This window comes from Neopelma chrysocephalum, unplaced genomic scaffold (genome assembly GCF_003984885.1).
Source record: "Neopelma chrysocephalum unplaced genomic scaffold, ASM398488v2 Primary Assembly neopelma1_128, whole genome shotgun sequence".
Taxonomy (NCBI): Eukaryota; Metazoa; Chordata; class Aves; order Passeriformes; family Pipridae; genus Neopelma; species Neopelma chrysocephalum.
In genome coordinates this window covers 93,500-113,342 of record NW_020897790.1, presented here as the reverse complement: position 1 = coordinate 113,342, position 19,843 = coordinate 93,500, and the positions used below count along the sequence as shown (strand labels likewise).

At 47.5% G+C, this 19,843-nt stretch overlaps 2 protein-coding genes and 1 long non-coding RNA gene across 13 annotated transcripts in view; 2 read left to right on the top strand and 1 right to left on the bottom strand.

The window, feature by feature from the left end:
* The window catches only part of LOC113974898, a 423,368-nt gene that overhangs the window by 315,670 nt on the left and 87,855 nt on the right, over window positions 1-19,843 (top strand). The gene's annotated exons all lie outside the window — the stretch shown is intronic.
* Window positions 1-19,843, bottom strand: part of ANTXR2 (ANTXR cell adhesion molecule 2) — an 82,253-nt gene that overhangs the window by 26,380 nt on the left and 36,030 nt on the right. For 5 of the 7 annotated variants that reach the window (XM_027698451.1, XM_027698456.1, XM_027698455.1 and 2 more), the window contains exons 11-16: window positions 13,137-13,215; window positions 10,740-10,835; window positions 6,583-6,624; window positions 5,960-6,055; window positions 2,840-3,007; window positions 1,731-1,811 (exon numbers count right to left, since the gene is read on the bottom strand). In XM_027698451.1, the coding sequence (XP_027554252.1) occupies window positions 1,731-1,811; window positions 2,840-3,007; window positions 5,960-6,055; window positions 6,583-6,624; window positions 10,740-10,835; window positions 13,137-13,215 (562 nt within the window). Of the gene's footprint in view, window positions 1-233; window positions 282-1,730; window positions 1,812-2,839; window positions 3,008-5,959; window positions 6,056-6,582; window positions 6,625-10,739; window positions 10,836-13,136; window positions 13,216-19,843 lie in introns of those variants that run through there. The other 2 variants (XM_027698458.1, XM_027698452.1) reach the window with 2 other exon arrangements.
* On the top strand, window positions 1,809-14,038 carry LOC113974904. 5 transcript variants are annotated; one of them, XR_003536685.1, is made up of 6 exons: window positions 1,809-1,913; window positions 2,102-2,316; window positions 4,396-4,570; window positions 9,338-9,561; window positions 9,900-10,128; window positions 12,325-14,038. It is a non-coding gene; the product is annotated as an uncharacterized LOC113974904 (long non-coding RNA). The 5 variants fall into 5 exon arrangements; XR_003536684.1 differs by lacking the exon at window positions 2,102-2,316; XR_003536682.1 differs by lacking the exon at window positions 1,809-1,913 and having other exon boundaries at window positions 2,026-2,316.

Here is a 19,843-nt window from a genome sequence, read left to right as displayed (position 1 = left end):
CGCCGGGCACGTGGCACCGGTGGGACAGGACAGGGAGGCAGGAACAGCTTGCTCTGCTTTGATACTTCATGCCTAAATTGCAACTGCTTGATCAAGGACTCAAATTCAGCAATGAATTCTTCCACAAATGGAAGTACTGAGTTCTTAAACAGTAAAAGAAGGAAGATTAAATAGAACAACTCCATGGCTGCTGTTTCCAAGGTAAGTGTTGCATGTCTCGCCGAGCACACACATGCACTGACACAAACTCAGGGGTGCACTGTGGCATCCCTACCCAGCACCTTAGGAACAAGGAAAAATGTGTCATTTTTTCCCCAAGATACTCAACACCATGCAGACAGAAATGGAACTCTTGTAGTGTCACAGGTCACACCCGACCCACCATTTGGTTAGTACAAATCCCACTCCTTTTTCCAAGAGCTATCTGTCTGTTTTCCACAAACCGAGGTGCTAGCCAGTGTTCCTCCTGTCAGGCCCAGAGAAGTCAGGTGTCTGACTACACAATGGCTCAGCAAAGCCTTCTCCAAAGGCAATCCTTACAGTAATTCCCTGCCTTTAGGGTCAGAAATCCCCAAAACAGGGCCTGACTGACACTTTTTTTAGCCTTTTCAGGCACCACTTCTGCTGTGTTCCTGTTTACATTGAGTTTACCTGTTAAACTGTATTGTGCCAGGTATTTGGTGTGTAGATTCGCTGTTGTTAATGCTGCTCCATGTCACATGCATCCTTCATGTATACAGTGAATAACTAGCCAAGGTAAGAACGCTAACACTTGGCCATTCTGCTGCTTCCACCAGTTGTCTTAATTAATTCTCACCTTTTCTTCCTTTACAACAGCACCGAACTTCATACCGGGAAAATAATCAAAATTCTCATTACCTCCCATTCTACCACGGGTAACTCCTCCCCCTTAACCTTCCTCATTCTTTTATGTCACCTTTATGTTGTATGTTGCATAAACAAGGTTCCTGCACACTTGTGCTCTGTGGTACATGTGATTGTGATCTCTTGCCATCCCATTTAAAGGGAAGCATTTGTTCCTGTGGCTCTTCCCAGGTGCCACAACCAGCAAGCTGAGTGATCCCAGGAGATGTGAAATGCCTTGATGATCAATCAGTTCCCAAGATAACTGCTGACATTCAAAGTGATACTCTTCTAAGGACCAGCCATCAGAAATACCCAATCTGGCCTCACTTCACTATCAAAGGTGCGAACAGCAGCTCTGCAACCCCATCAGAGCAGCCTTTGGGGGAGGCTTCTTTTTCTGGGGTCATGAGTGTCTCAGGAGAAAGGATGGTCTGAGAAACACATTTCCTCACCTTTTGTTCTGTGAAAGGTGCCTTTGGTATGGAAGTGTAAACCTCCAGGAAGCAACTTGCATGGATGTTACTGGTGTCACATAAATTTGATCCAGTTTTAACATGCTGATAGGCAGCCTCTGCTCTTACAGCCAGCTGGTTCTGAGAGAGATTTGGGTGTCTGCACAGAGTTATTACCCTGCATGAGGTGTGTGTGGGCTGTGTTGCTGTTTTCCAGCTCCCACCACCCTTCCCTCTGCCTTCGGGAGACCTGCGTTGGTGCCACATCTCCAGGCCAGCGTGATGCACCTCTCACTGCACTGATTGTCCAGTGTGTTACTTTCCTGCAGTGCCACACTTTTGTCTCCCTCTTGCTGTGCCCAGAGCTGCCCAGCCCAGCCATCCCTTGCCCACCCCACGCCGCACACCAACCTCGTCTCCTTGCTGGGGCCGCATCAGCGAGACTCTGTCGTACTGCCGCCGCAGCAGCGCCCACAGCGCGTCAAGCCGGCCCTGCGGAGGCAGCACAGGCATCTGTCAGCAGGGAGCACACCTCACCTGCACCAGGACTGGCCACAGGGATCCCAGGGACACCAACTGCCAGGATACAGCCAGGTCAGCACAGGGTAAGCCTGGGCTGCGGCGCTGCTCCTGCCCACCCGGAATGCCAGGGAGGGCACTCGCCTAACGCACTGCTCTCTGCTCGGAGCCATCTAGGAGTTGTGCTGAGTCTGCCATGGCTTGGGCTTGATTGCCACATGTCCATGTAGAGTTTATCCCACGTGTTAGTGTTTGTTTTACAGAACGTACTCAGGCCCTGTTGGGCAGGACACACACACCAGCTCTGCTGCGGGTCAGGAACATCCTGCTCCACATGGATGGCTCCAGAGCTTGCCTGCGTGTCTGGACAACACGGCTTCAGGCTTGCTGGGGGTCAGAAAGGACTGACAGAGAGTTGGGAAGACAGAAGTATCCCTGCTATACCTGTGTGTTCTCTGCTCTTACCTCTTAAAGCAAGGTATTTAGAGACCCACCCTCAGTATGTCAGAAGCGCTTGTGACGGGTTTGCAGGTGGCTCAGGGCACTGTTATTATGAGCCAGGAAAAACAATTCACTTTCCGTCAGATTTCTTGCATTACATTGTTTCATGTAATTTTTTGCTTTTCTTGGTTTGTAATGAGTATGTGTGTTTAAAACTTAGTGTTAACAGCTATAAATTTTGTAGTTTTGGGCTTAATTAGCTCTACTTTGAGATAAACCAAATGCCAAGGAAGCCCTCATAGATTTTAATGCTCTCACTGTACAATATGTCCCTTTCTGGGAGAAGGCAAACAGAATGTGGCAGTAATGATCAAGTACTGCATTTAGGGCTAAAAACTGCTCCTGTCATTCATGCTGAGTAGGTGTTCCCTTTGAGAATAGCACATCACACTTGAATGGGAACACTTGGAAAATACTGTACAGTTCAGCCTGCCTAAGGCTGGCAAGACAGACAGAATCCAGCCTTTATAATAAATCATACCAAGGACTGAAAAGATTACCTTGATTGGCGTGTACCACTTCTGCTGCATGGCTGGTGAGGTAGGCTTTGGTTTAGGTGGTTTAGGGTGAAAAGGTTCTTCTGGTTCTTCTGGGAGTTTCACCACAGCATTCTTTGCTTTTTCCAACCTAGCCCCTTCTTCCGTGGAGCCTTTGTCACCCCAGCGCACCTGAGGAAAGGCAGAGTTCGGGTGTGAGTGCACTGCATGCACAGGGCAGGGAAATCCTGCAAGTAACAGACGGATACATTTGGAAGAAGTTCTGGATAAATAGGAGGCGAAATACTGAGGAAAACATTACCTCTTCATTATTCTTAGTTAAATATATTTGTAAATGAGTCTCTCAGTGGTGAAAAGTCAAGAAAAAAACTGAAAGAAAATTCCACCATGCCTCACACCAGCTGTACAGGAGAAAGGGAATCTGGGAAGCCTTCTCTAAGTAAGGATGTAAAAATCTCATTTCTGGTTCTGATTTATCTTAAAATACCAGACCTTAATCTGGCACCGATCAGAGCTGACATTTCTGTCAGCCAGGTTTCCTAACCCAGAGTGTTTGTTGAGAACCCCAGTGTAGATCAAAGGTGACACTTGGGCATGTTTGAGCAGAAGCTCCTTGAACCTGCTCAGATTTCCACGTTATTCTGCAGGAACATTCATACTGGAGAAATGCAGGTGAGTAGTCTAACCTGCCTAAGTGCATGTAGAACAGGTAGCAACGTGTATTTTAATCACTGCTGCAAGTACATAAAATACATACAAAGAGTTCAGAGAGAAGGAAACCTGTGTTATCTCTGTTGGGCATACAAGCAGGTATTCCCACTTCCATAAAGGCTGTACTCACTGCACCCTGCAGCGGAAATACAGGGAAAACCTTCCCTCTACGAGATGATCTGTCTTGCTGAAGGAATCCTACTTCACCTTGTGACTGGAAGCACCATACAGTAACCTGAGCAGGTATGTTTGCTGTATTGAGCAAAGAAACAAGCCTAGACAAGGCTGTTCCCCTCTCAGCCCACAAGGAACAGCTAAAAGCTATGGCAGGAGTTTGAAAGTCCTTAGTGAAACTGGCCTGGATTATTTCAGCAAGGCTTTCTATAATCATGCTATTTGCTATGATCTGGCCTGCAAGGAAAATCTCAAACACTTGTGTCTTTCACTGTGATCAATGGTGGTTGTTACATGGTTGTTAGAATGTATTTTAAACACCGTTAAAACCACTTAGAGATAGAAGGTGGATCCCTCACTGATAAAATTACCTTCTCCTTCAGATTAAAGCCACTTCACCCAGAGGAAACCAGGATTGGTGAAGTCTGACAATCCAATTTTGACATAAAATGTATTGACTGTAATGAGTGGGGTCTGGCAATGCCATCACAAAACTTTAAAGCAATGCCAAAAGACAGAGCAGAAGAGCAAACAGCACTGCCTAAGCTGTGGGATTGCCGCAGAGGAGTGAAGCTAGTGAGGAAGGCAGGAGTGGATGGGTAACTGCCCCAAAAGGAAATATAGGAGCAGTAAGGAGAAGGGTGCTGGATCATTTGCTCCTTTTCTCCTTGCAGGGAAGCTGCCAGAGCAATCAAGTTGCTGGAGGAACAGCAGAAGAATAGAGGACAGAGAAGCAGTGAAAACCAGACAACTGTGTTGCCACACAGACTGCAAACAGGGAAGAAATGTCATGACTAGTGCAGCAGTTTTGTTGCTGGCCACAGCACAGAAACCACCTCTAACTGCCAGGTGAGGAATGACCTCCCTTGGACTGTGTTTGCTTTCTCTCTCTTCTCTGCCCTGCATGCTCTCCTGAGCCAGGGAGAGGTGTGAGGCCTGTCCTGCTCTCCCAGTAGCCTGAACTGAGCCCGTTTCCCAAGCCCCTGTCACAGACACTGCAGGGCAGAGGTGAAGCTCCCCAGTCAAACCCTGAGTCACTCACCATGCGGTGCCAACCAAACCTGTCAGTGCTCTGCGGTGCCAGAGAGGGACAGAGCCACAGCCCCACAGAACAGGAACCCTTCAAGGTCCCGTGACTGCACTGGCACCAGTTTCACATGGTTCACATCTTTAGCCCTTAGTCCTTCACAAAATTCCTACCACAGATGAAAAGGGTTTGTAACCTAAGCATAATGTTCTGCTCTCTTTGTATTTTTGCCATGGGCTGAACATGTATTTCTGTGTGCTCCTGATTTTACTTGTGTTGAGGAGGTTTCTGTCAGGTTTCTGTTCCATTGTGCAAGATCCCATTTACAGACTGGAATGGCTTAAACCCTGGAACCCCTTCTGGAGCCTATCATGGCTCCCCTCAGAAATCCAGACTTGTAATTCTTTGTGTTGGAAAGCATTTGCTAGTTTGCCTCTGAAAAACACTGCACAAAATGGGTTTTTTTGTGAAATCTGAAGCTCTTGTAAATTAGCAATTCTGAACTGCTGAAGGAAATGCATATAAGCAACACAGCTTCAAACCTGCATGTTCTGCTGCTGCATTTAAAAAGATCTAGAGCAAAACTGATTCTCAGGCCAATACCTTTAAAGTTTCATCAAGACACCTCAGGATGGCCTAGGTGGGTGTTTCAGAGAGAGACAGCTTCCTGGACTGCAGTTAAAAACTGCTTTGCACATTCCATAGAGGCTGACTTGACTATAAAACCTGCCATAAGGATGTGCCCATAAGGATGCACATTCTTCATTCTGTTTTAATTAACATGATGCTATCATGTCTCTTCAAAGACAGGCACTGTTGTCGCTGCGAGTCCCTCTGGGATCAAGCCTCTCCTCAGCGTCACCATTGTCAGCGCATTTGGCTGGCCCACACTTGGGGGACTTATGTTTCACTGTAATTCCTTCCAAAACATGCAGAAAAGGCTCTCACTCTCTCTTTCTCATTAGCTTGATGGAAAGAGCATGTCTTGAGGCAGCTATTAAAAGTCCCAGTCAAATGGAACTACTGAAAGCTGTTCTTTCAGAGGCAAGGTCAAAATTGCTCGATATGGTAAAGAATTTTCCAGGGCTTATGCCAGTGGGAAGACAGGCACACATCATGGCCTTGTATTTTCAGTACACTTTCAGTCTTTGTTTCCACACTTGCAGCCTCAGAGAGCTCAGGTTTGAGGGTGATCACCAGATTATACTAACCTCCATCCTCTTAATTCCTCCAACTCCTCTTCCACCATAGTAGGAAGCATCCACTGTAGGCCACTTCTTGGTAGGCAAGGGCTCCTGTTCTTCTTCCTGTCAGTACATTCAGATGATATTTACTTCAAAAAGATACCTACACACACACACACTAAATGTCTTCTCAGTATATTTCACTGGAGTTCACAGAGACTAAGTTTGCCGCTCTTGGGTGTGAAACGGGCACAAACACCAGCAGAGCCTCCAGTGCACTATTGCTCCTAGGTGGGAGAGAAATTCCCTTGTGAAGGTTCTTAGTGTCTGGAATGCCAAAGCTGGGGGGAAATGCTGCTCAAGTCCTACATGAATCTTTAGATGTTGTACAAGGGTGAATCAGTCTTTCTGCTCTCACTGCAGAATGGGAAAAACAATGTCCAACTATCTTGGGATAAAGGCTCTAAATGTGTCTGTTGCTGTGGGCCTTAATTCAGGCCACACTGAGCTGAGACAGAGCAGAGACCTGGATTTTGGCCACCACATTCTCAGCAGCACCCAGACAAGGGTGTTGGATGTGCAGAGTGCAGGGAAGCACAGGAGTGGCTCCGTGTAAGCAGTGTGATGAGATTAGAACCATCAGACTGTACCTCTTTTGGGGCTGGTGGAGGTGGAGGGGGATCCTTGATGACCTGAAAGAGCCAAACATAGAGAAGCATAAGGAGCTGCACTGGCAGCGGCCAAAAGGCAAGAGCACATGGTAAGAGTGAACTGTTTCCACCCATGCCCCCCATGTCTGCTGCCAAACTGGCAGCTGGCACTGCCTGGTCCCCAGGGCATTGACCACCAAGGCCTTCTGGAAATTAACACCATCCATCTGACAGAACATGCCATCCCTGGCCTGCAGACACACTGGGCAGACGTGTCTGCCACTGTGTTTCCTGGCCGGATGAGCCTCAGCCACTCTCAGTAACAGCCAGTGCCGAGACCCCATGGAGTTCATTAGCGATCCCGGAGGAAGAGCGTCCGAGGCCTGTGTGAGGGCCTGCACAGCCATGGGCCAAGCTGCTGCTGCTGCTGCCATGCTGCTGGGTAGTCTCTGGCCCAGTGACAAGTGTGAAATGCCTTCTGGCAGCTCAGGCTTCACCTCTGGACGTCCCAGACGTTTCCGCAGCTCTCACAACTGAGGCCTGCAGCTCCTGACTGTGCAGGGCCCGCAATGGAGTTGTGCTCCCACACTTTTGACACTGCTGCCAGGATCATCTCTTACACCTCTTTATTTAAACCTCTCCCTACAGCCTCTTCCTGTTCCCTTTGTCACATCCACACTGTAAAGCTCAGGGAGTTCCCAGCACTGACCATCCCGATAGGGTAGAGGGAGGCAGGGACCCCCTTCAGTGATTCAGGTGAAAACTGAACTCACAGCTGTTCCTCCAAGAGAAAAGCAGATGTCTAAGCTAAAAATAAGTACTTTGGTGACATCAAGTCATTTTTTGGGGCTTGAATATTGCCTAGAAATGACTAAAAACTACTCCATGAATATAAAGGAGTCTTTCTGCTATGCCTTTCTATGATACAAACACACCTAAAACTGTCCATGCTGACAAACACCTAAATCTCCTAATACAGACAGGATTAGGTACCTTAATTGAAATATGCTTTATTTTGTCCATTCTGTGCTATTAATTATAGTACTTTAATTTACCACTGCCTATAAACATTATCACTGCAGAGATGGTCAGCATAATACATGAAAGAAATAAATTTTTCTTGACCAATAATCAAGACTTTTCTGTCTTGATTTACATTTTAACTCGCAGTGCCACCAAGACATCACTCTTGGAGCCAGACTGGAATTACTGCTCTAACTTTACATGAAATGGCAGCACAGAGGGATCATGGCACAGATCCTGAGAGACACCTGGATGCTGAGCAGGATTTTCCAAGTCAATTCAGAGACTGGAAATGGTAAACCAGCACTTTTGCTCTATGAAGGGCTACCTTATCTCACTTAATTCCTGTCCTTATTTCCCTTTTGACTGTCTCTAACCATTATCTCCAGTAATTTATTTCTCTGCCAAGCCTGCAAGCTGCACAGAGGAAAGGCCCTCCTAGGCAGCAGATTTATATAAATCCACATGAAATGACATTGTCACTCTGCTTTCTATAGCTGTGTTACTCTGAAACCTTGCAGTCTGAGCACAAGTGGCTTTGCCCAGCAAACCTCTCCATGGTGCGGGATGGAGTTCCCGTGGGCCCTGTGCCCATTGGGATGTAGGAATGACAATTTCCAGCCCAGAGAATCAAGGGAAACCTGACTTGTTGACTTCTCTGTGGCTTCCAAAGGCAACAGTCAGTGGCAGCTTTTGCTTGACTCCCTGAGCAGAGGACCCTAAACCTGTGCCAGCTCCTGAGCTCCCTGAAGTTTGAGCGGAAACCTGATTTGAAGCCAACAAATCCATTAATTAGCTGTTATTTCTAATGGCTCCAAAAAATGAAACTTGTTTTAAAAGTGACAGTGGTGTGAGAAAATAATCTGCTTTGAATAGCAGCTCCTCACCCCGCTGACAGCACTGGAATGTCAATGCCTGCATCCTTATGCTTCCACAGGCTCACACACTCACACACTTGAATCACACGTGCACACATAAGGATTATTTTCAGTCGCATGATATTCCAAGTGAGATCAGTAGAAAGCTGTTTTTAAAGAATAGAAATCTGAGGCACCTGTGCAGCTCTGCATGGAGCTGCATGCAGAACTGCACATAGGAAGATCACAGTATTGTAAATTAACTTTTCCTGAGCTGGATTCAGATTGTTTAAATGCAGAAGCCTCTGAGAAAACTGCTGTCTTATCATCCCCATGGAGAGATGGGTTGCTTCCTCGTTTTGTTTTATCATCAGCCTATCATCAGCCTCTCCAGGCAAGGCTCCATCTCATTTAGAGAGTTGCAAAGAATGAAGGTTTGAGTTTGGAGAAGAGCCGATTTCTTTAAAAAAAAGAAGTTGGTGCTTGAGGCAGCAGTGCCTCTGATCCACTCATTAACACTTCCCCGGCGCTCCGTGATGTGGGCATTAGGAGATGTCAGCACGGAGCCTGCAGCCAGCTTGCTGCGATCATATGTTCCATAGCGAGGGACGAGTGACAGAACTGTCACACTGAAATCCTGGAAAGGGCGAGAGGAATAAGGAAAAGGAAGAGGAGTCCCCCTGCCCCACCCTGGGAGTGTCCATGGGCCTCACAGCACAGAATGCTGCCGAGACCGAGTCCTGGCCAGGATCGAGCTCGGCCCGTGGGCAGGGGTAATGCACCCACCTGGCTCCGGACTCTTGTTCTGCCCACAAACACCCTGTACCTCTGTCTTCTGTCAGGTTCTGACTCCTGTACTCCTTTCTTTGTCCCAGGCAACCAGGCACTGCCAGGGAAGCAGACCCAGAAGGAAGGGAGAACAGGTCCTGCCTGGGCCTAATGCTGCCCCTCTCCTTGAGGACACTGCCTTGAAGCCTAGGACTACAGAGCCACAAGGGGCCCCTCCAGGTGATGTCTGACCCTCAGGGGCAGGAGAGAGGGGCAGGAACAGAGGCACAGCACAAGAACCCAAGGAGCAGCCAGCAAAACCAAAGAAAGGGTCAGTGTTTGGCAGTAGGTTCAGCGCAATACCATGTGGGTTTGGAATTCAGTATCATCGCAGAGGCCTAAAATTACCTATTCTTTTAAAGAAACAAATAGTATCCATGAGAGGTGGGAGGAAACCACAGAGGACATGGACACTTGAAGTGCTGTGGTTTTATGTGGCTGGAAAGTAATACTATAGAACTATGCATTGGTTTGTCTTTTATTGTAAGATTTGGGCTTTTGAAACCAGTAAATGTGAAGCTGGTTTATGAATCGAGGTTAGGCAGTTATTTTAAAATATAAAAATAGGAAACTTTCTTCTTACTGGTTTCCAGTGTTCCTTTTCCACAGAAAGGCTCATGATATAAAGTGGGAGCAAAGTAACTGACAGAAACCTCCCTGTATTTCTGATGTTGGGCCTGTGCCGTGGAAAATGAGGCTTTTTGTTACAGAAGTGGTCATTGTTCTCTTCTCAGGAACCCCAGACCGTGAGGGTGCAGATGGAGGCTGAGGACTCCCTGCCCTCAGACAGCCTGGGACCCCACGGACCCCCCAGATTATGGGAGCTGCACATGGTCAGGTGAGAAGGCCAGTTCCTCTCTGCCCCACATTCCACAGTCCCCAGACAAGACCAGGAATATAGACCAGCCCAGAAGCAATCTCTACTTCCCAAGTCCTCTGTGCTGTCGTTGAGCTGGATAAATAATAAACTTTCCCAATTTAACCCCCCCGCCAAGGAATGGCAGGAGTCAGTGCTGAGCACTGCTGCTGCTGGGGTGAGGATAGAGAGTGCACTCGGATAAAGAGATGGATGTGTGCAGGGATTATGAAGACGATAAAGGATTTCCAACTTGTGAGCCCATAATGGACTACAAATACCAATTTAAGTGACAGCACTTTAAAATTGGTCCTTGATTTCAGGGTAACATCTGCACACCATTATGGTCGCCCCATCTCCAGGAACAGCACCATGCTGGTGCTGGTTCCCACACGTGCAGCTCACAGGCAGACGGGCTCTGTCCAGAGCGCAGCCGAAGTGCTGGGGCTGGTCTCCCCCTCCCCTTCCTGCCTGTCACAAGCCCCCCGCCCCAGCTGGCTCACGTCCTGTGTTGCTCCCCTGTTTCCTGCAGGATCTGTGTTTCCCACCCCTGACTCCCAGTGCAGTGGCTGTTCCCCACGGTCTGTACTTACCACTTTGCAGCACAGGGGCCAGAACCACCAGAGCAGGCCGAGTGCCACCAGCAGCAGCAGCACGAGGACGGCAATGAGCGCTGCCACACCGCTGGACTGCAGAGAGAGCAGGGACAGCGTCAGCGCGCGCTGCACAACTGCTGCCTGGCTCACACACTCACCCCAAAGCCCAGCATTAGTTCTGATCAAGTCAGGGCTGCATTCTCACGTGAAATTAATATAAAACTGATACTCCTGAGATCAGAATCAGGCCAAGCCAGACAAAAAGGGAGAGTGCATTGACTGCTAAGGAATCAGCCATTAGACACAGGCGGGGAAGTCTCCTAAACCTGTGGATGAGAAGTGCCCTTCTCCTCCATGAGGACACAGGTCTGTATGGACTGGGGGTGAGGGGGAGATTTTAAGGCATCTCCACTAACAGTACACATCCAAGGCTTTTATGCTGATTGCTCACACACCTGTACAGTGTGGCACACTAACTCCCTGCAGCAGTGCTGTTTGAACCTGGAACTCTGCAGGAGTGCTCCTGCTTCCAGCAACACTTGTTGTAATGGAGAACTGAGCAGCCCAACTCCTACACACCCCACACCTCCAACCCACTTCCTCTGGCACTTTTATTCCTATACTAGGAGTTTTAGAAAAACACTGACAGAAACGCAACAGTGACCTTAGGAAAACAGAAGTTATTCAGACTTCAGGTGGCAAAAAAGGAAAGGAGGGACCCAGAGAAATGCTGAGGCTGGAGTACAGTCTGAGTAGTTCTGTCCCAGTGAGAAGGGTTGTACTGGAGGTGGAACAGAGCCATATCCCACAACCAGGTCGGTGCAGTGAGGCACATGGGTATGATGGGTGCCTCAGTGCCTAATGCTGTGTATTTTTGTTTGTTTTCACTGCAGCAATGTGTGTTTGCTGGGAGGCTGCAACTTGTAACTCATCTCCCAGCCAGCCATCAGCTGCTCAGCTCCCAGAATTAGTGAGCAGTTCTAGCAGTGACCCATTTCTGGAGCTGCCCATCTGCTACTATGGAAACAGCAGCTCCTGTGTGGAGCTGCCTTCGCTGCAACACAGGCCAAGAGCAGAAACCAAAAAGAGACAAAAAGGGCTGATGAGAAGCACGACAGTTCTTCCTGCACATGCACATCTGTACGCCTCTGCTTCCTGCCAGAGCAGGCTGTGACCACAGAGCAGCACAGTGGGAAGGCTGTGCCCAGCACTTCACTCTGATCTGCTCTGCATCAGGGCTTTGCTGTTACCTCCCCATGCACTCCCAGCAGCTCTTACAGGGGCACAGGCACAGACTCACCATGTGGTGCCTTCTCTGCAGGGTTTGAGGTAAAGGCAGTCTGCAGCTGGGCTGCATCAGGCTCCTGGGTGACTGCCCTCAGTCATCGTGCTTGGGTGTAAGGCTGGGATGTTGCCCAATAAACTGTGAACTGTGAATTGGGGAGTGTGTGTTCCTTCAGCTCCCAGCTCAGTCTGGCTTTAGCTCCTCAAACCACAGGGCTGCACTGAGGCTCTGATCTCTACTGCACCAGTATTGAGGTTTTAAGTGAATAGAAGAAAAATGCCATTTTTTCTCTTTTAGGTTACTGATCTACAGGCAATAGCAATCCTGTTGGAGAAATGCAGGCTGACGAGCAGAAGGGACTGTTCTCCATGCTCCACGCCTGATGGGAAAGCTGCTCTCAAGTCACACTTCAGATGAGACACATTTAAAGGCACACGGTGCCCATGCACAGCACATGTTAAACACTGGGGGCTTGTGTCTCCCTGCACAAATCCCAACTGTCCTGCCCATGTAATGGAGAGCAGACATGCAAGACTAGAAAATTGTATTAATGTATTGATTGCATAAAGGTACTAAATTCAAACAGTCACTCCCTGCACAAGTGTGTGGTTTCTCCCAGAAGCAGTTTTAACTCTGTTCCATAACCTGTGATCAGACTCAGCAGGATGTTCACCCTGCCTTACCCCCAGGTGTAACTGGGGTGCTCCAGCCTGTGCTTGGACTGCCTGTCTCCCCAGATTAACAGAGTTAAGAGCCTACACTTGTTACTCAGGCTCCAGAGTTACCCTCCTGCAGGACTGTAACAGCCCTCCACGCCCAGGCTGAAGTCCCAAGGTTCTGCCTATTCTGCTCCCCCTCCCTCACTCAGGGAAGCCATGCTGGAATGGGACCCCAGGTGACTGTGTCACACCTGTCCCTTGGGACATGGTTATATTTACAGTGAGCAGGTCTCTGAGGGCAGGGAAGCCTCCCAGTATTTTGAAAGCCACAGCTTTCCACGGGGAAGTGGAATCAGAGATTCCCCGCACTGAGAGGTCCCACAATGGCAAAGCCCTAAGAGAAACGGGATTTGGGACTTTTACAAAGGATTGTGGTGGTCTCTTACTTACACACTCTGAAGCGGTGATGGTTAACGAGCTGGACATGAAAGACTGGCCTTCCTTCAAACTCACCAAAACCTCCAGGGTTCTGCAAAGAGAGAGAGAAAAAACATGAGCGACCATGGAACAGTCAAGAAAGGCTCACACCTGCTCCAGAGGCTCCTGTACCTGAAGCCTCTGCTCCACAGAGAGTGTCCCCAGAGGGGAAATGGAGGCCTGTGCTTATTCTTGTTTGGGAGTAAGTTTGGTCTCCTTGACAGAGCTATATGAGTAGAGACTATCCCTCCTCTTTTCCGTGCAGCATAAAATACTCCCAAAAGTTTTACATAAAATAAATTGAAGTTCAACTGTAAAATTAGCATTGTTTTGTCTGTTCCATAACCATCTCTTTAGTCACATGCAGGCATTACGGATAAAAATGTCGGATAATTATAGATGGTCAGGACTTGCTATAAATAGCCCCAAACACTGCATACAAATGGTATGTGGTTTACATTTTACAAATTAACCCTACAAGAAAACAACACATGGTGGATGTTAAACAGAAGAAGACTCTTCTCTGGCTTGGATTCCCAGGATTCAGACAGTTTATATTATGCATAGATGTAATTAAATAAAAATATAGATATCCATGAACTAAAATGATTAATCATTTATACCATTCTTACATGTCATGAGTTTTTATTCTGGCACAAACACTTTAGTCAATATGGAGTTCAAAGCTATTTTAACTAATTTGGCTAATTTCTTCTTCATTGGTAGCAAAAATGAAGTGAGTTGCTTCCACTAAACTAATTTTTAAATTATCTGTGTCATGAATAATTTATCCAACAGAAAGAATAACTCTGATTTCTTTCTAATTATTACTGGAATAAGTGAATCAGAACAGATAAAAAAAATCAATTCTCTTGCAGCACACTAAATAAAACAAACTACACCAGAACTTTTGTCAGACATGAATTTTTTTAAGTGTGGTGCTTTTTATAATTTTTAATTCCAGTATTTTGCTTTGGCACTGCAATGAGGAATGCTGAGGGAAATTCCAGCATGAAGATTCTGCTCAGGTTTGGCCAAACACTCCCCTGATTGCAAGGCAGGAGGGTTTCCTGCCTTCCCTGGGGGAGAGCAGGACCCCTCTGTCGAGTTGCTCACACACTCCTGCAGCCTCCCTACTGGCCCTGTGTGCCCTGGCAGCCTCCTGAGTCCTGCCTGGAATGTCACTAGTGAGGAATCAGGCTGTCTTTGCTACAAAATGGAGCAAAACAAAAACCTGCAACACATCTGGATAAAACACGTAACCCACACAAAAGAAAAGGATCATTCCCAGGTAACTTGGGGATCTTGACAAGTCCTTGAGCTCGCTGGGATGTATGAAAAATTGGGTATAATAGCAAAGATTTCCAAGTGGACTAGAGCCCATGGTTGCACCTTACTGTTTGGAACACAGAGCTGGGATACATAATTGTTAATAATTATAACACATAATAGCTGGGATTGCATTTCCCAGCTCCAGTGCCATGTACCACCCTGTGCCTGCAGCTGTGTGTCCCCCAGCTCCCGCTGTCAGCATGCTGACAGATCCCAGGGAGCAGGCTCACTGAGCAATGAGCTCCAGCACAGGCACACTGCGGGAGAACAGCCCGCTGCCTGACCCACTCCCGTCCTGATACACCGCTGCAGGGATGAGCCACTGGAGATGTCACTGGAGTTGATCATACCCGCTCAGTTCTGGAAGCCACAGAGTGAACTCACACAGATAATTACCTCATCTTCAAAAGGATGAACCTGTCAACACACAAAAGCACTCCTTCCCTGAGACTGTCATGGCTGTAGGGGATACCGAACGTGTTCTTTCATTTCTTCAGCAGCCACCTGTTTGCTGGGCTGTGTGTACTTGCCATTCATACAAACACTGCCCTTCAAACCAGCATCCCAGAACGAAGTGTCCTGTTTCTGCTGCTCATTCACACACAGCCCAGAGACAGACACAAACATGTCTAGTGTTTACCAGCAACTGTCCACATGTGTGAAGCTTTTAGCTCATCACTCTGCAGAAAGTGCAAATATTTTGAGAAGAAAACAACATGCAGCAGCCATGCCATTTCCTGGGCCCTTCAGTTCCCACTGGTGACCATCAGTGTTGTGTGAGGGCTGCGTCCCTTCAGCAGAGCTCAGAACAGCCAGGTCACCAGGGAACATTCCTGTCCCTGCAGCCAGGCAGCCCTTGGGAACAGCCCTGGTTCTCCAAGGAAGGGTTAGGCTGTACTAATTTTGTACCAGCACAGAACCCAGCCGAGGGCTGAGCTCTGGAAAGCTCCCACAGCTTCCCTAAGGGCTTCCCAGATAAACCCCCAAGAACTGGGCAGTGTTCTGTGGCACCCCAGGAGTCCTCCCACAGCACCAGCTCTGCTGCCTGGCACCAAGGACATGCAGAGTTGAGCACCTCCTCCCCGTGTAGGCAGACAAACACGGCTGCAGGAGCCAGGCTCCAGGGAAAGGCAGCACAGCCTTTCTCACACCACCTCAAAACCCCAACAGTGCCCAAAGCCAGCAGCTATTCAGGGCTTGGAGCCAGGATGCTCCTTCCCATCTTCTGCTCCCTTCAGACACAGCACTTGAGTGAAGTGGATTCAAAGAGCTGGCAAATGAGCACGAGTAATTACCGTGCTGTGCAGCACAAACCCTGTTTCTCTGCCTGTACCTCAGCCCCAATGTGCACTTTTCCAGTGGTCTGTACTTCAAACCCATTTCACTGTACTAGGAAAAACTGGCTTTCATTTACAGTTCACAGCCCTTGCTCCATGTGGAAGGGATTTTCCTACCCTTTGTCTGTGCAGTGTTACTTCTTGGATGGGAATCAATCCTGGAAAATTTAGTCTGAAAAGCACTTTTTAAAAATGTTCTGATTTCTGACCAAAGGTAACCACAAGACTCTTGCAACTTTAAGCTGCATCAGTCCTGGCCCATCGCCCGTTCTAATAGACAATTTACCAAAAATGTAACTCAAGGCGAACCAACAGTTGCAGTTCTTTCCTTCATGCCCACTGCTGGTTTATTGTGACAGCAGAGGGACGTGGCCCACTGCCATATGTCCCTGCAGCTCTGGGCTAAAGCCTCCCATTCCCTGTGAAATACAGCTGACATTTCCATCCACAGTAACCTATTTGCAAAGTATTCATTTGCTCCTTACTTTATGGGGAGCTACTAAAAGACTGCCATTTTATGACCCATTAAAAAAATGAAAAAATTAAATACAATTGTGAAAGACATTTGCTGCAAGTAATACATAATTTACCTCCAATTTTCACGCACTGAAAATTAAACTGGCAACTGCTCAAAAAGTTACTAAAATTATGGTGACAAAGGTATTTCAGAATCAAGTGCCTGCATTAAAATAGCAAAAATGCTGTACATAATAGGAAGGAAAAAGGAGGTCTATGTATTTAATGGACGCTCTCCCTTCCAAGCCCTGCCTCTGGATTACTGGATAGCTTAACTGCGTGGGCTCCATTTGACCAACGTCACTTTGAAACCCTTGGCACTGCTTGCTGGGGCACAACTAATATTCAGCCCTCCCTTCTCTCAAGCCCAAGCAGAGAGCCTAAGGCCAGCTGCATAAGGCAGGGAAAGTTCCCCTGGAGCAGGGCTGCAGCCCTGCCTACCATGTTCAGTGCAGTCCCACTGTGCCACGGGCCGGCTGTGCCTGGGGAGCACTGGCACCAGTTTGCTCCAGTTGATGGGAACTGTACTGGAGACAGGACATGACCTGCAGTTGGGATAAATGGCCAGAGGTGTTTTGCTCCCACCAGCCACACAGACATAAAAAGGAGAACTGAGTATTCCCTGAGGACAGCAAAACCTGCTAATCATGGAAATCACTATGGCATTTGAGGATTCTGGTAAAGAATTAGTATAAGCTCTTCCCCTAGCCCATCTTGGTGTAGCTTAGCACTTATACAAATTCAGATTATGGTTCTTTAGGATGCCATCCTGTTACCCCAGAACCCTTTATCTTCCCAGCCACATGTGCAATATACTGGCCGTCTGGGCTTAGCTTTCCATGGGAATGGACACAAGTGCAGAGAGAGCCAAATTTCACTGCTGGGAAGTGCTAGGGAAGATGAGAGAACTGGAAGCCAGCAAGGAATTAGCTCTGATCTCATGGAATGACAGGAACCTGCAATAAGAGGGTATGAAATGTCATTATTATGTTAAATTACACTATTAATTCAGCTCGGGATCCTATGGCCACTGCATAATGTGCAGCACTTAGTTCTGCTCACGTGCTCTTCGTTAACGCTCTGGGAACACTGTGTGCCCTAGGAGGGACGTGAAGGACTGTGCCAGAAATTACTACTGATCCTAACACCACAGCCATATGGCTGAGGGGCCAGTTAGCCTATACAATTCATTGAGGATGTTTCCATCTGTGAATAGTTCCCATTATAACCTAATTGTGTCAAACTAAATGTATTTCTAAAATATTTTCAGAAGTTAATATTTATAACAGATATTAAGCCTAATCCAGCCCTATTTCTGATTTCCCCCCACCTGTGTTTATCTCTCTGGCTGTTTTGGAGGCGAGAGGTTGTCCCGTGTGAGTACCAGGGATTGGGAACCATACTCTTTTTTATTTTTGGAACAAAATGCTTGTGTAGGGATAAAATAGACAGTGCTGAAATGCCTAATGGCAGTGAGTTTGCAAAGGAAGGAATTAGTGCAGGTGGAAGCAGTTGTGATCCATGGCAGCTCCCTGCCCAGTGCTGCAGGGGAAGCACAGCTGTTTGCAATGAAGGATAATGCCAATATCCCATCAATGGGTGCATTAGCCATGGGCACTTCTGTGATGGGGAGGTATTGCATTCACCTGAGCACAGAGGCTCTGCAGTGGGGAAAACAACAGGTGAACAGGTGAAAACAACCTGGCCTGGTGAGCAGCAGGAAGTCAAGGGGGAAGTGCAGCTTGCTGCCTTTTCTGCTGGTGCTGGGAATGGCTGCAGTTTGTGTCAGAGGGCTGCCTGGCTGCTCGGTGACAGTGAAGCTGGAAGAGGGCTGAGGAAGCCTAGAGCTCATCCTGGGGACTAGAACCTCCTCCTGCAGCAACAGAAGCCTGCTTGCTCTCCTTCCCAAGGCACTTCACAAGGTACAGTTGGGTTCTGTTGTGGTTTTGCTTTTTCAGAGTAGTGACCAGTGCTACATGGAGTGGGAATTATCTCAGTCAACACGCTGCCTCTTAGGGAAATCCAATCAAATCCTCATTTTAATTGGATTTTTCCAAGTGATGTGTAGTTACCATATAGGTTTTAGACTAAGGATGAGACAGAAAATTGGTCCTTAGAACCACACTTGAGTAGTGACACCAGCTGCTGAGCTCTTGAGTGGCTTCAGTACTCTGCACAGGCACTGCCCCTTACATTAATGACAAATTCAGCTCTGTGGCCAAATGACACTCCTGCTTTCATAGCCACAAAGGCCATGCTAAGGCTAGTTAGTGAACAGCACCATAGAAAGAGCTTGGTGTCACTTAGTTGGAAAGAGGACAGAAATGCTCAACACACCCACAAAATATTAATCCATTCCTGAGTGACCCTGAAAGCTACAGGAGATTGAGCTGCACTTTGCAAGCACCCTTTCACTGGCACTGTTTGGTGCTTGCAACAGGTTTCCTAAAATGTTACCTTTCTCAGCAGAGGAAGGAAGTGACAAAACAAAAATAACAGTAAGGCTAGCCATAGCAAACAACAGTAAATATGTCCTCCTCTGGTTTTCGACTACTCATTTCTGTGTTACAAGGGAACTCAACTAAGCTCCCCACAACCTTTCTCAGCACTCATTAAGGCAGGTAAAGAGATGTTCTATTCAATTTAATGAACCTGACTAAGTTCTGGACCTGCTTGTCTAAACAGGTCATTCTGTCTTTGCACCTCTGTGTGCTGGAAATCACATGTGTTTGTATATTGAAGTATTTGTGTGCGGCTTCTGTGGAGACACCTGTGGTGGCTTTGAAGAGCATCTTTTAAATGTGGGTTTGAACTTGACAGAATCACAGAATCGACCAGGTTGGAAAATACCTATGAGATCATCAACCCTTGATCCAACCCCACTGTGGTTACCAGACCATGGCACTAACTGCCACATCCCATCTCATCTTAAAAACCTCCAGGGACAGTGAATCCACCACCTTCCTGGGTAGCCCATTCCAATGTCTGATTACCCTCTCTATAAAAAATTTTTTTCTAATATTCAACCTAAACCTCCCCCGGCAGAGCTTAAGACCACACCCTCTTGTCCTACTGGTGGTGGCCTGGGAGTAATTTGAAATAGCACAGTCAGAATGTCTAATGTTAGTTAGACACCCATTGTGTCTGTTTGTGTCTGGTAGAAGGTGGTGAAACAAAGGTGAGCTGTAATTACACATGTTGCTGAGGTACAAGTAACCCGGTGTTGGGTGAGAGCTGCAGCGAGCTCCTGTGTCAGACTTGTGTAGGCAGTGGGACTGTTGGATGAACCCAGGTGTGAGAGATGTGGTTCGGCTGTGCTGGGCTGTTCTGCCAACACTGAGACAGTAAGACATGAAAATGGGTGCTAGTCAGGTGTCATTAAGAGCTTGTTGCCTGTTTGGTTTGAAGGCTTGCAGAGTTAGAGGGAAGTACTAGTGTGCCACGATGACATGAGGTACTGATGCTGTGTGTGGAAATGTCAGTGTGTCAGCCTGA